The sequence below is a fragment of the Oryx dammah genome, unplaced genomic scaffold (genome assembly GCF_014754425.2).
Source record: "Oryx dammah isolate SB20612 unplaced genomic scaffold, SCBI_Odam_1.1 HiC_scaffold_23, whole genome shotgun sequence".
Lineage (NCBI taxonomy): Eukaryota > Metazoa > Chordata > Mammalia > Artiodactyla > Bovidae > Oryx > Oryx dammah.
Window position 1 is genome coordinate 14,128,433 of NW_024070207.1, and position 15,654 is coordinate 14,144,086.

The window sequence follows — 15,654 nt, forward strand, 5'->3', positions numbered from 1 at the left end:
GGGCCAGCATACTCACATTCATTCATTAATTCTACAGATATTTGTTGAGTACCTGCAATGTGCCAGGCACTATTCTAGGTGTTGAGGGTAAAGCAGTGAACAAAACAGATTCTTTAAGAAGCTTTCATTCTAGTTGGGAGAGATACATGATAAACAAGCATATTTTAACTAGGGATTATATGTGTTATGGGTAAAAATAAACTTAGGGTGCAAAGTGGAGTATGAGAGGAGATGCCATTTAAGCAAAGTCCTAAAGACATATTAGCTATAATTTCAGAAAAATACATAAATATTGGTTCATGAGACCTGCCTAAAACATTGTGGGACTTCTAGAATTTTCTTTCTTTTTTCTTTTAAATGTTGAAATAAGTTTAAGCTCAGATTTGTTGTTGTTATTCAGTCATTAAATCGTATCCGACTCTTTGTGACCCTATAGACTGCGGCATGCCAGGCTTCCCTGTCCTTCACTATCTCCCAGAGTTTGCTCCAATTCATATCCATTGAGGGATATGGATATCTAACTGTCTCATCCTCTGTCGCCTCCTCCTCCTCCTGCCCTCAATCTTTCCCTGCATCAGGGTCTTTTCCAATGAGTCAGCTGCTTGCATCAGGTGGCCAAAGTATTGGAACTTCAGCTTTAACATCAGTCCTTCCAGTGAATATTCAGGATTGATTTCCTTTAGGATGGACTGGTTTGATCTCCTTGCTGTCCAAGGGACTCTCAAAGCACCCTCCCCACACGCACACACAAGAGCCTCCAGCACCGCAGTTTGAAAGAGTCAGTTCTTTGGTGCTCAGCCTTCAGTATGGTCCAACTCTCACATCCATACATGGCTACTGGAAAAACCATACCTTTGACTAGATGAACCTTTGTTGGCAAAGAGACATCTCTGTCTTTCAATATGCTGTCTAGGCTTGCCATAGCTTTTCTTCCAAGGAGCAAGCATCTTTTAATTTCATGGCTGCAGTCACTGTCTGCAGTGATTTTAGAGCCCAAGAGAATACAATCTGCCACTGCTTCCACTTTCCCCCTTCTATTTGCCATGAAGTGATGAGAGCAAATGCCATGATCTCTTTCACCCTCATGAAGTGAAAGTGAAAGTCACTCAGTCATGTCCAACTCTTTGCAACCCCATGGACTATACATGGACTATACAGTCCACGGAATTCTCCAGGCCAGAATACTGGAGTGAGTAGCCTTTCCCTTCTCCAGGGGATCTTCCCAACCCAGGGACTGAACTCAGGTCTCCCTAATATTATAGGTGGATTCTTTACCAGCTAAGCCACCAAGGAAGCCCTTCATCCTCATCAAGAGGCTCTTTAATTCCTCTTCACTTTCTGCCATAAGGGTGGTGTCATCTGCGTATCTGAGGTTGTTGATATTTCTGCTGGCAACCTTGATTCCAGCTTGTGCTTCGTCCAACCCAGTATTTTGCATTTAAGTTAAATAATCAAGGTAACAATATAAAAGCCTTGTCATATTTCTTTCCCAATTTTTAACCAGTCAGTTATTTCACATCCAGTTCTAACTCTTGTCTTGACCCGCAACAGGTTTCTCAGGGGACAGGTAAGTTCTGGTATTCCCATCTCTTTAAGAATTTTCCAGTTTGTTGTGATCCACACAGTCAAAGGCGTTAGCATAGTCAATGAAGCAGAAGTCATGTCTCACTCTATGGACTGTAGCCTGCCAGGCTCCTCTGTCCATGGGATTTCCCAGGTGAGGATACTGGAGGGGATTGCCATCTCCTTCTCCAGGGGAATCTTCCCCACAGGGATCGAACCCAGGTCTACCCCACTGCAGGCGGATTCTTTACCACTGGCTGAGCCACCAAGGAAGCCCTTAATGCCGTACTAACACCTTTAACCATCATTACTTAACACATTAGTTGAGAACAAGGTGAAGAGAAAAAGCAAGCAGGGTACTCAAAGAAGTGAAAGGACACAACAAATTTCTCACTTCCCATTCTACCCCAGGAGCACCCAAGTGACCCCTTCCCCACCTTCTCAGACTCCAAAATGTCAGAGAAAAGAGGCCAAGGGCTTTGTTTAACATGCAGCCACTTTTTGTGCAAAGGAGATGAGAAAGAGAAGTAAATTGGACATCTGACTAATTATCAAGAAATTGTTATGAAAACCTCTCACCTTGCTGAGCAGCAAAGAATTTATTACTGTCATAACAATGCAGTGAAGAAAAGGCAATAGTCTCTTTCTATGAGTTTGGTTTTTTAGAGATTTTTTTTATTATACTTAACAAGACTGTATGTATACTTGAAAGTTGCTAACAGAGTGCATCTTAGATGTTCTCACAGACACAGACACACACACAGATGCACACATACATGTAACAATGTGAGGTGAAGTACATGTTAACTAACCTTATTGTGATAATTCTATCGTGATATGTTAGCATATCAAATCATCATATTGTACACCTTAAATTTACACACTATGTCAATCATATCTCAGTAAAGCTGAAAAAATTAAGAAACCACGATGTTTATGATGCAGATGTTACACCTATTGTGGCAGCATCTAAGCTAAGGTGTTAATCCAGATCACACTTTAAAGCAGGGGTCCCCAGCCTCTGGGATCTAATGCCTGATGATATGAGGTGAAGCTGATGTAATAATAATAGAAATGAAGAGCATAATAAATGTAATGGGCTTGGATTATCCCGAAACCATTCCCCCACCACCGGTCCTTGGAAAAATTGGCTTCCACAAAACTAGTCCCTGGTGCCAAAAAGGTTGGGGACTGCTTTTTTAAAGCACTGCATCACACACACCACTTCCACAGTCCTTTGTATCAGGAAAGTTCAAATGTATAAAAGGAAAAGGAAGATGAGACTACCTTGTTTTTTTTTGTTTTCTAAAGCAAAACAGGGCAACATTTCAAAGATGATTCCATCACCTTTACATAAAAATAATTAAATGAAGCAGGGCTTTTTAATGGATTTTATATGTTCACTTGAAGGCAGGGGGTCACTGCCTTCAGGACTGGGAGACATGTAAAACTATTAATAGGATTTTGAGTCCCGTGTACTGGAGTAGCTGTAGCTTAGGAGATAAAAAAAAATAATTCCTGGAGCAGAGTTAAGCAATCTACTGCCTTTAGTGCTTAAATTTAATTTTGTGGCAGAGGTGTGGGTGAGGGGTCGTGGATAAAGATAGGTGGGGGATGGGAGTGCTGAAGCTAGAAAAGTAGTGTGGATGGGGAGGCGGCAGCCAGGGAATCTAGAAGTGTAAGAATCCTAGTATATTGGACTCAGGGAACCAGGATGTGGAAGGCCTTCTGACAGACATGGACATCAACTGAAGACATGTTTCTTGTCAGGCTGTGGGTGCTTATGATGTGCTAGGTACTGTTCTCATAGCTCCATATATTTTAACTCATTCACTTCTCCCACTTACCCTATGAAGTTGGCGCTATTATTATCACTGCCATTTTACAAAAGAAACTGAGAAATAGAGGTTATATAATTTGCCCAAGGTCATACATATAACGAGTAAATGACACAGCCAGGATTTGCACTCCAGCAGGCTGGCTCTTGTCCATGATTTAACCAGGGTGTGTGTGTGTGTGTGTGTGTGTGATAATAGAGAGAGAGAGAGAGCACGTGCTCACATACTTCTTTTCCTCTCAGTTGGCTCCCAAGATAATCACATTCCATAGAGTTAAATGTTACAAACATTTTGGGTAATTCCTGATTTGGAAAAAAAATTGTATAGTATACAAATGCATATAATGTAGCATTTATACAGTGTACACACATGTATCGACACATGTATTCCATGTTTATTTTACCTGAGTAACTAACAAAAATCTTGGCAACAGAGAGACAGAGGGCAATTTGTTCCATATACATGTCTTAGGAATGACCCTGTGCCATGTTGCGTGTCTGTGTTGGTTTTAGAATCCTTTCTCCTCAGGGATCAGACCTCCAAGCCTTGGTAGCCTTAGAGTTAGTTACTTTCTGCCACATATTCTCTTTCCACACAAGGCAGCTGATTAAGAACATGCAAGAAGTGGGAGAGGTATAATCTAGGCTTGCACCTGGGATTCTATATATAGAGCTATAAAACCTATGTGAAATGAGGCAAAAACCTCCTTTCTGTCTCTTCAGAACCACAGAATTGTTGGATCTTCAAAAGACTGAAGAAATCATCAGTTTCTAGCCCCTCACTTTAAAGATGGAAATATGAGGCCTAAAGAGAAGGGCTTACCCAACATTATATTACTGATCAATGACAGGGTCTTCTGACTCCCCATCCAGTATTCTTTCCACTCTACTGCTTGTTTTGTGAAGCATAGTGCTTGCTTATAACCCCCTCTGCAGATATAAAACTCTCTAGATCTCACCCTTGTGTATTTACCCCAGAAATATGAACATGTATGCCTAAACACAAGCTTCCCTGGGCTCAGCAGTAAAGAATCTGCCTGCCAATGCAGGAGACGCAGGTTCAATCCCTGGGTTGGGAAGATCCCCAGGAGAAGGAAATGGCAACCCACTCCAGTATCCTTGCCTGGAGAATTCCATGGACAGAGGAGCCTCACAGGCTACAGTCCATAGGGTCACAAAGACTCGGACACAACTAAGTGACTAAACAACAACAACATGGCGTTAAGATCCTGACATTTTAGCCAACTATGTTTAGAGACTCCAAATGACAGTGTAGCTTTCTAGAATACATCTGTAGTCTTCATTTCTAGCCTTATTTTCCTCCCTTGCATCTGTCAGACTGATCTGCTTTACCCAAACACGTTCTCTGCTTTCCTGCCTGTTTTTGCTTATGCTATTCCAATTATTCTCTCTGCCTGCAATTCTCTTGCCTTAAAACTCATTTCTGCCTGCCCATGTCTTGTTCATCCTTCCAAACCAGCTCAGCTACATGAAACCTTCCGTAATCTCCTGACTGTCCTTTTCTACAGGCCAAATTACTTTCCCTTCTCTACGTTCTCCTACAGCTTTGATTGTATACTATTATATTTCTTCTGCTGCTATTTATTAAACTGTAATTAATTTAACTCACAGTCATATTTTGCACTAGACTATAAGTGACTTGAAGGCCAGAAGCTGAGTCTTTTTCATCATTTTGGTCTTACTCAGGAACCCACCTAGTGCCGTGTGTGTGATGTAGGCACTCAATAAAAGTGGAAAGTGAAAGTGTTAGTCACTCAGTCGTGTCTGACTCTTTGTGACCCCATAGACTGAAGCCCGTCAGGCTCCTGTCCATGGAATTCTCCAGGCAAGGATACTGTAGTGGGTAGCCATTCCCTTCTCCAGGGCATCTTCCCAACCCAGGGATTGAACCTGGATCTCCTGCATTGCAGAAAGATCTTTACCATCTGAGCCACCAGAGAAGCCCAGGCACTCAGTAAGTGCTGAAATGAAAACTTCCCCAAATGATTTTTTAAATATTTATTTATTTGACTGTGTTGGGTCTTAGTTGGGGCACGTGGGATCTTCGCTGCAGCAAGCGGGCTTCTCTAGTTGTGGTGTATGGGCCTAGTTGCCCCACAACATGTGGGATCTCAGTTCCCCAACTAGGGATTGAACCCGTGTCCTCTGCATTGGAAGTTGGCTTCTTAACCACTGGACAGCCAGGGAAGTCCCCATTTCAAAATCTTTGAGGTGGAAGGGGAAGACCTATTTGGGGAGAAGATTTCAGAAAATAAAGGGGGCTGGCATTGACCTTTTAGAGCAGAGTACAGTGAGATGGAGATGTCAACAGGGAGTTCTATTACCATGTAAATAAATTGCATTTGAGTTTGCAAATGCTCATTGCAGGTAGAGGGCTCATCCACTACTTCATACATATTATTCTACCTGACCATAAATTCTCAGTTCCTTCTGAACTGCACTGTGGTGCTCTGCAGGACTGATGGATGCAACTGAGCTAAGGAGAGGGTGTAAGTGGAGAAGTTTCTCCTGGGGTTGAGTTGGAGGGAAGGTTGATGAACTTTAAACCCAGGGATAAAGGACCAAAAGAATGAGTGTGTGGGAGTTCTCCCCCGAAAAAAAACCTCTCAAACAAGCTCTGTAAAAGAAGGGAGGGGTAAAAAGGTTAGTCCATTTACATTTCAATAGGGAACAGAAACAATTCACCAAAATAAAATTTTGCATCCTCTTAAACCTTGGTGGCTTTTGTGAACCCCTGCATATTGATTTCCTTGTAAATCCTTCAGAGAACCTGTATGTTTGTGTCAGTGAAGGGTGGAAATTGGGAAAGACAAGGACTGACTCTGGGTTTAATCTTTCAACTAAGAGGTAGGAAAGAATTACAGGAAATAGAGTGGGCTGGGCAATGGGAAAGAAACTTGCCAGTCAAATTCTTGCTGCCTTTGGGAAGAAAAAAGAGCACAGAGCAGAACAGATCTGGAGGCTTAACAGGAAGGGCTGTGTGTCCTAATACTTAGGCCTTATAAGACTGGCACTGAAACTCAGTCTGAAACATCAGAAACTCCCCTTCCTTTACACAAGTAGGTTGCCAGTTCAGTTCAGTTCAGTCGCTCAGTCGTGTCTGATTCTTTGCAACCCCATGGGCTGCAGCACGCCAGGCTTCCCTGTACATCACCAACTCCCAGAGTTTACTCAAACTCATGTCCATCGAGTCGGTGATGCCATCCAACCATCTCATCCTCTGTCGTCCCCTTTTCCTCCTGCCCTTAATCTTTCCTGGCATCAGGGTCTTTTCAAATGAGTCAGCTCTCTGCATCAGGTGGCCAGAGTATTTAGAGTTTCAGCTTCAACACCAATCCTTCCAATGAACACCCAGGACTGATCTCCTTTAGGCTGGATTGGTTGGGTTTCCTTGCAGTCCAAGGGACTCTCAAGAGTCTTCTCCAACACCACAGTTCAAAAGCATCAATTCTTCAGCACTCAGCTTTCTTTATAGTCCAACTCTCACATCCATACAGGACTACTGAAAAACCATAGCCTTGACTAGATGGACCTTTGTTGGCAAAGTAATGTCTCTGCTTTTGAATATGCTATCTGGGTTGGTCATAACTTTTCTTCCAAGGAGTAAGCGTCTTTTAATTTCATGGCTGCAATCACCATCTGCAGTGATTTTGGAGCCCCCCAAAATAAAGTCAGCCACTGTTTCCACTGTTTTCCCATCTATTTGCCATGAAGTGATGGGACTGGATGCCAAGATCTTAGTTTTCTGAATGTTGAGCTTTAAGCCAACTTTTTCACTCCTCTTTCACTTTCATCAAGAGGCTCATTAGTTCTTCACTTTTTGCCATAAGGCCACCCTTATCTGCATATCTGAGGTTATTGATATTTCTCCCGGCAATCTTGATTCCAGCTTGTGCTTCATCCAGCCCAGTGTTTCTCATGATGTACTCTGCATATAAGTTAAATAAGCAGGGTGACAATATACCCCTAATTGGATTTTCAGGGAGGATAGATTTTTCCACACACCTAAAGCCATTTAGTCAAACACACTAATCTAAACCAAAGAACAAAGTTCAAATAAAAATCTGGGGTCTTCCACAAACCACCAACCAACTGACCAATGAACCAACCAAGAATGCTTATCAAGGTAACCCCAGTTGGAAAAAAGTAACCCCTGTTGTTTTCATCTGAGGGTTAATAAGCAAGTGGAATACCTCACTGGATTTTCAAAGAAAACTGCAGACAAGGAAAATACCAGGGGTTTCAAGTGCCTTCCAAGCAATTTGAGATGTTTTGTTTACATCATGAAGACAGATTTTCCCTGGAGTATTTCCTGTTCAGAAAACACTTAAGGATCCTGTTCTTTTGGGCTGCTTCTTGACATGGAAAAATGATAATGTCACTGCTTTACCTTTAGTTTGGGATTTTTGCCTTTTCAGCCAACTGTCTCCTCTACTAGTTGCATCTAGCTGTTTCATCTTGCCTGATGTCACTGTCCAAACCACACTCAAACTCCCTCATTTCAACCTGCATTTTCTCTACAAAATGCATTTACTGTAGTATATTTTTAATGTTTTCCATTCCTATTTTTGATTTTTCACTTTGCTAAATCCATCAGTAAATGTTTCTTAAGTGTTTGTTGTGTTTAGGCATTGTGCCTATTGCAGCAGGAGAAACAAAATGGCATAAAAACTTTCCTCAAGGAGCTTGTTGTCGAATTGAAGATTATTAAGCAAAGGGATGCTTTTCGTTTTTGACCTTTCCTTTCAATTCCTGTTACCCTCCTTGGCTAGGCCCTGTTCACATCACAGTAGCCTCCAAAATTGTCCCCATGCTTGCTGCTGCTGTGTGTATGTCTGTGTGTGTGCTCAGTTGTGTCCAGCTCTTTGCAATGCCAGGGACTGTAACCCACCAGGCTTCTCTGTCCATTGAATTTTCTAGGCAAGAATCCTGGAGTGGGTTGCCATTTCCTATGCCAGGGGATCTTCCTGACCCAGGAATTGAACCTATGACTCTTGTGCCTCTTGCATTGGCAGACAGATTCTTTACCACAGCTCCACCTGGGAAGCCCATGCTTGCTATTATCCCCAATTAAATTAACCCTAGTTCATCTTCTTAAGAAATTTTATTATAGTTATTCTCCCACCATCTTACCCTCTTTCTTCCCCTACAAAACTTTCAAAGATACTATTTTTTTTATAAGGTTCAATCTCACTAAAGTAAGGTTCAATTTCATTATCTTGGCTCAAAATTTCCCCCTTCTCACCTTTTAAATCTGAGTCCTATCCATTTTCAAGTCCTGCTTCATTCAGGCATCTTTTCTCCAATTCCCCACTGAGACTGATCTTTCCCTTCAATTTCTGTACATTATAGCCTACATCACTCATTGACATTTCACTTATATTACCTTGATTTCTTTTATATTTAGGTGTTTTTTCCCCATAAAATTGGCCAAGGAGCCAAAAAGTTGAAGCCTTATCACCCTTTTGGATTGTACATTTATTAAGGGCAGGTCCTGAGCATAGTGCATTGCACACAAGAGATGATTAATGCATGGTTGATGATACAGATTGTGATGATTTTTCCTGGTTTCAGGGGATAGGATGGATTATGAAAGAAAGCAAAGGAAAGATTCTGCAGGTAGGGAGATGAATTAATGAGGCTTTTATAATAATATTCAAAAAAAGGTGATGAGGGCTTCAATTTATTATTTTCTTGGTTCAGAGCCTCATTGTATTATGAGAAGGACTTTAGTGAGATTGAAAAGAAAGGAGGGGAGGACTTTGGGACTGCTGTGATTTTATGTGGGGATGAGGAAGCATTAGATAACTGAACCTGAACAAGTACAATAATGATAGCATTAACTTAAAAGAGGAAATCAGAGATGGAAGCTGGATTTAGAAGGAAGGTGATGAGTTTGTTTTTAGACATAGAGTTACAATAACTTGAGTAACTAAGTGAAGATGTCTGACAAGCATTAAGATACTGCTCTCCATTCAATTCAATGCAACAAATATTTACTGAACACCAACCATATGCCAGTCGCTGTGCTGGAGATATAGTCAAATAATACACAGCCTCTGGCCTCCAGAGCTCATGTTTGCTCAGGAAAGTCAAATTAACAAATTCCTATAAGGTAGTAAATGATATGACAGAATTATATATAAAGTGTTGTGTGTGCCTGCTCAGCCGCTTCAGTCGCGTCTACCTTTTTGTGACCCTATGCACTGTAGCCCACCAGACTCCTCTGTCCCTGGGGATTCTCCGGGAAAGAATGCTGGAGTGGGTTGCTGTGCCCTCCTCCAAGGGATTTTCCTGACCCAGGAATTGTACCTGTGTCTCTTGCCTCTCCTGCATTGCAGGCAGATTCTTTACTGCTGAGCCACCAGGGAAGCCCATACAATGTGCTATGGGAATATAAATAGGGAATCAGTTGTATCCAAGCAGGTGAGAGAAAGTTTCAGAAGTGACAATCTTTGACCTGGGTTTCGGACGATAAGTAGAACTTTGTTGAACAAATAAATAGTGAAATGACTTTCTAAGTGAAAGTACAGTCTTGAGCAAAGGCACAAGACCTGATGTACATGGCCTTCTGGGGGAACATAGATAGTCTGAAAACACTAAAGAGAATGCGATGACAAAATAAAGATGGATAGTGCAGAAGAGGTAACGACTGTCAGGAGCTGAAGACAGGATTCTGCTACACTAGACTGGAGAGACAGTTTAGTATGATAGTTAAAGGTGGGAACTCTCAGAGATGGATGCTCTGGGCTCAAATTCCATCTCTGCCACTTACTAGGGGTGGGGCCTTGAGCAAGTCAGTTTCTCTGTGCTCAGGCTTCCTTATCTGTAAAATGGGGCTAATGGTACCTCCTTCATAGGTTTTTTTTTTTTCAATTGAAGCTAGAATTGGTTTTATTAAAAGTAATCAAAATAGTCCCAAATAATATGAAAGTGAAAGTCACCCAGTCGTGTCCACCTCTTTGCAAAGCCATGGACTGTAACCTGCCAGGCTCCTCTGTCCATGGAATTCTCCAGGCCACAATACTGGGGTGGGTAGCTGTTATCTTCCCCAGGGGATCTTCCCAACCCAGGAATCAAACCCAGGTCTCCCGCATTGTAGGTGGATTCTTTACCAACTGAGCCACCAGGGAAGCCCCAAACTGTAGGACATGACTGAGTGACTTTCATTTTCACTTTCAAATAATATGGCATCCATTTAAATAGATCCTTTTAAAGAGATGAAGCACTGCCATAGAACGCTTCTGCTGGTACTTTAATTAAAAGATCCATAGGGTTGTTTTGATGTTTGAGAGACCTAGTATATAAACTATTCAGGACAGTGCCTGGCATATAGCGAGTGTTAGGTCAAGGTTACTTCAAGAGCTGAAATAAAAGAAATAAGGCACCACACCACTGTGTACTATACCATTAGCAGCTATAAATAGGAGCTGTCTTATGTCTCCAAATAGTCTCTGCACAGACCCAGAGAGCATTAGATGAATCTCTGATTCCCACATGAGTGGGAATTCTTTGAGAGGGTGATATTATCTGCCTTGGAAAGGAAGATCCAATTTAGGGAGAGGTGAACAGTCTGACTAGTCAAGGCTATGGTTTTTCCAGTAGTCATATATGGATGTGAGAATTGGACTGTGAAGAAAGCTGAGCGCCAAAGAATTGATGCTTTTGAACTGTGGTGTTGGAGAAGACTCTTGAGAGTCCCTTGGACTGCAAGGAGATCCAACCAGTCCATTTTGAAGGAGATCAGCCCTGGGATTTCTTTGGAAGGAATGATGCTAAAGCTGAAACTCCAGTACTTTGGCCACCTCATGCAAAGAGTTGACTCATTGGAAAAGACTCTGATGCTGGGAGGGATTGGGGGCAGGAGGAGAAGGGGACGACAGAGGATAAGATGGCTGGATGGCATCACTGACTCAATGGACATGAATCTGAGTGAACTCCGGGAGTTGGTGGTGGACAGGGAGGCCTGGCGTGCTGTGATTCATGAAGTTGCAAAGAGTTGGACACGGCTGAGCGACTGAACTGAACTGAACTGAACAGTCTGAGAAAAAGAAATTAGGATGGCCAGAGTGGGACTGTTCATTCAGAATAAATGGAAGCTCTCACTGTGGCATTATTTTCACTCTGGCAAGTGAAAATAAACTGAAAGAAGGCTGAAATTCAGCATGCATATTTAATTTCAGTTTAATAGGAATTAGAAAATTGACCAGCAGGGACCTTAGAGGGTGAGAGAGGAGACAGTGGGGCCTAGTGACACGTATCTTGCTGGGCTTGGAGTACATAAAGGAGCCCTCTAAAGAGGGCTAGCAGGTGAAAATGCAGCCCTACCTTGCTAATGAAGCACATCTGACGACTTCAGTTTTGCTGCTCAAGAAATCCATTGTCTATGCCTCAGCTTTTTAGAGCTCTACTCAAATGATCCTTGAATAGACTCTTGGAATGATTGAGCTTCCCTCTGTGATGGCTGCTGAAATGGAACTGAACCTTATCTGCCCACCTTGCCAGACCAGGAGTTTCCCTTGACACATCTTGTTTGAATTCTGTTCTCACCAATTCCCAGCTGGGCAGTCTCAAGCAAGTCACTGAAATTCTCTTAGCCTTGGTTTTCCCATTTGTGAAATGGAAATAAAAATAGCTCTTATATTATAAAGTGGTTATAATTATATGAAATAATTTATCTATAAAGTACTTGATACACTGAGTGCTTAAAAGACATAAGTTTGGTTCCTCTTTCTTTCCCTTTACATTTAGGCAGCCCAAAGATCCTCTGTGCTCATTTTAGCCCAGCTAGGGACTTCATATCATCTAATGTCTACAGTAGTAGAGATGGGCAGGAGAAGGCAGTACGTGGGAAGACGATGAAGAATGGTGGCTTTTTTTTTCACCCTCCCACCCTGACTTTGCAGTAAGGATATCTTGATGTAGTCAGTAGCCACAAGTAGGAAAGGTATTCCGATACTGGACAACCCAGAGTAAGAGATATCTATTAAAACATGATGACAACTGTGTGAAAATACAGCTACACAATCATATACTTAATATGAAGAGAGAGCTAAACATTCATGTATTTTAAAATTAGAAAGGAACAGGAAAACTGAAAACATTTTTGTTAGGATGGTTGAAATATGTTGTTGTAAGGTTAACCTTAGTATTCTTATACCTATGGAGAGGGATCCTCTTTCCCTGATATACTTAAATCTTCGTACCCTCTTTCCAAAAGAACAACAGAAGGACAGGGTGCTAGATTAAAGGGAATTGCACAGTGGGAATAATATGCCCCCATCTCATCTGTCCTTCTGCCCAGCCTTCCATTAACCATCATGATCTACCAGAGGCCAGAGACCTTCCTGTCTGTGGTGCTTCAATGCCCTTGCATCATTAATACCATCATCTCTACCCTTCTTCTAGGAGTGGATCTTATGAGGGAGGTATGGAAGAAGTTGTGCATGCTCAGCTGTTAGTCCAAACCTTTGAGAACCTGCCAGGGACAAGGGCAGAAATCACTATGTAACACTCTGGACTTTTTTGGCAGGTGAATACCGCTATGCATGAGGCAAAACTTATGGAAGAATGTGACGAATTGGTAGAGATCATCCAGCAGAGGAAGCAAATGATTGCTGTCAAAATCAAAGAGACAAAGGTAAAACAGAGCACTTCAGTGAGACCAAGGCCAAGTTGACTTTACAAAAGTCCAAGTTTCATTCCAATGATTCCAGTTTAAACTTGGATCACGAAAGCAAGAAGATATGGGGGTTTAGGGAGAGAGACAAAGAAGAAGCAATCTTTGGCCTATGGCTCTGAATTCAGAAAAGATGATGGCAGGTCTGCAGTGTTGGAAACATTTCATATTGTGACTTGGTTGGTAGTTACATGGGTATATGTATATGCAAATATCATTGAGTTGTACACTTCAGATTTCGTGCTTTACTCTAAGTCAATACAAAAAGAACTGTGGACCAGAATTATGGAAGGATCATGATTGCCATTGTAAGGACTTAGGGCTTAATCTGAAAGGCATAAGGAAGCCATTCTATTCAGTTTCTTATGATGGGAAAAGACTGAAAAATATAGCAGAAGTATTCAGGATAGATCAGAATATGATGATACTAAAGTCAGGGAAGCAAGTTATGAGGCTTACTGAATGATTCTTGGTATAAGTTGATGAAGGCCTAACCCAGGAAAGTGGCAGCACAAATGGAAGGGAAGAACATAACAGGCATCGCTAGAAAGGAAATGACGGGAATCATCAACCGATTATATATGTAAAAAGGATGAAGGAGAGAGAGAGAAGACTTCCAGGCTTTTAACATGGGAACTGAAGAATCGTGATCAAGAAGGTGAGGTGTGGGCCTTCATGCAGCTATCTGATTTTATGCTTGTTGGTCTGCTGGTTAGTATAGTGATGATGAGCTCATGCTATGTGTACAATGGGAGAAGCTCTGAGAGCCTGGAGCGATAACCATTTCTTTGTGCCATGCTGGGTGGTTCCTTACTAACACAGATATTGAAGTTTCTGAGAACACAGATCTGTGAGCACACAGGTATGCATGAATACCTAGAGAGAGAAATATATACATGTAAATGTGGATACTCATAAAGAAAAAGGAGGTGTTTTTTATTAAACATATACATGACAATATATTGACAGTAAAATGTCAACAGAGGTGATCTCCAGGTGGTAGGAGTTCTTTTTATACTTTTTATTTTCTAAATTTTCTATAATGACCATGCATTGCTTTTATAATCAAAATAATTAATATGATCAATTAAAGAGGAGGTAGGTAACCTAGAGTGTATGGCTGAGTATGTTACAGGGTAAGTAAGAGGGTGGAGGGAGGAGTTGGCAAAATAGACATGGAGGGTAGGGGGAGAAGCAGAGTGCTTAGTTCAGGGAGCATGGGATGTTCATGGGTCTTATTTTTAGAATCACTGCAGCAGATCTCCTTCATGTTGTTTTATCATTTTTAATTAAGCACTGGATGTGTTTATCTTGTTTTTCTTTTGCTAATTCTTTAAGGTTATGAAACTGAGAAAGTTGGCACAGCAGGTTGCTAATTGCCGCCAGTGTCTTGAACGGTCAACAGTCCTTATCAACCAAGCTGAGCATATCCTGAAAGAAAATGACCAGGCACGGTTTCTCCAGTCTGCAAAAAATATCGCTGAGAGGTGAGTTCCTTATGGTCTTTCAACATGCCTCCTCTTAGGAAAAGGGACCAGCTTAAAGTCACTTAATTCAGTTCAGGCATGTTTGTAGCCACTGCCGCCTGAAGATTTTGCCAGCTGGCTACGTACTAAGCCTCAGTGTGGTAGGTAGCCCTGTGGATTTCTGGCGCCCCTTTCTCTGTCTCTGCCACCTCCCAGTTCTTTTTTTTTTTTAATGTTGAAGAATTCCAGTTTTATTCTGTTTTTTCCAAAGTGATTTTTAAAAAACCTTTTATTTTGTATTGGAGTATAGCCAGTTAACAGTGTTGTGATAGTTTCAGGTGAACATCAAAGTGACTCAGCCATACATATACATGTATCTTTTCTCCCCCAAACTGCCCCCCTCCATTCAGACTGCCGTATAACATTGAGCACAGTTCCCTGTGCTATACAGTATGTTCCCAGTTCTTCTAATACACAGCCAACCATGCACCCTAGTGATGCCATAGCTCTATGCTACCTACTCAGGCCTGGAGCTTTCTATGTTGGTGTTGGTTTAGGGGCAGAGAAACTTTTGGCCACATACATAGATGCATGCCCTACCTAAGTCTAGACCATAGCACTAGACTCCCTGGGTTTGAATCTTGCCTCTGACCTAAACTAGTTGGTTGGTCATAGGGGAGTCACACAACCTCTCTGAGTCTCATTCTCATTCTCTTATTTGCAAATAATAATAGTGCCTATCTCATAAAGTTTTTGTGAGGGTAAAATGAGTTAATATTTATAAAGGTTTAGAATAATGCCCAGTATGTGGACTTTCCTGGTGGTCCAGTGGTTAAGAATCTACCTGCCAATGGAGGGGTCATGGATTCAATCCCTGTTCCAGGAAGATTCTACGTGCCTCAGGGCAACTGCTGAAGACTGAGTACCCTAGAGCCCATGCCCCACAACAAGAGCAGCATTAGTGTCTCAGTCGTGTCCAACTGTTTGCAACCCCATGGACTGTAACTCTCCAGGCTCCTCTGTCCATGGGATTTTCCAGGTAAGAATACTGGAGTGGGTTGCCATTTCCTTCTCCAGGGGATCTTCCT

The 15,654-nt window shown here is 41.9% G+C and overlaps 1 protein-coding gene across 3 annotated transcripts in view; it reads left to right on the forward strand.

The window, feature by feature from the left end:
- The window catches only part of MID2 (midline 2), a 103,456-nt gene that overhangs the window by 63,646 nt on the left and 24,156 nt on the right, over positions 1 to 15,654 (forward strand). For all 3 annotated transcript variants that reach the window (XM_040265045.1, XM_040265043.1, XM_040265044.1), the window contains 2 exons: positions 12,954 to 13,061; positions 14,439 to 14,587. In XM_040265045.1, coding sequence (XP_040120979.1) covers positions 12,954 to 13,061; positions 14,439 to 14,587 — 257 coding nt within the window. The remainder of the gene's footprint in view (positions 1 to 12,953; positions 13,062 to 14,438; positions 14,588 to 15,654) is intronic.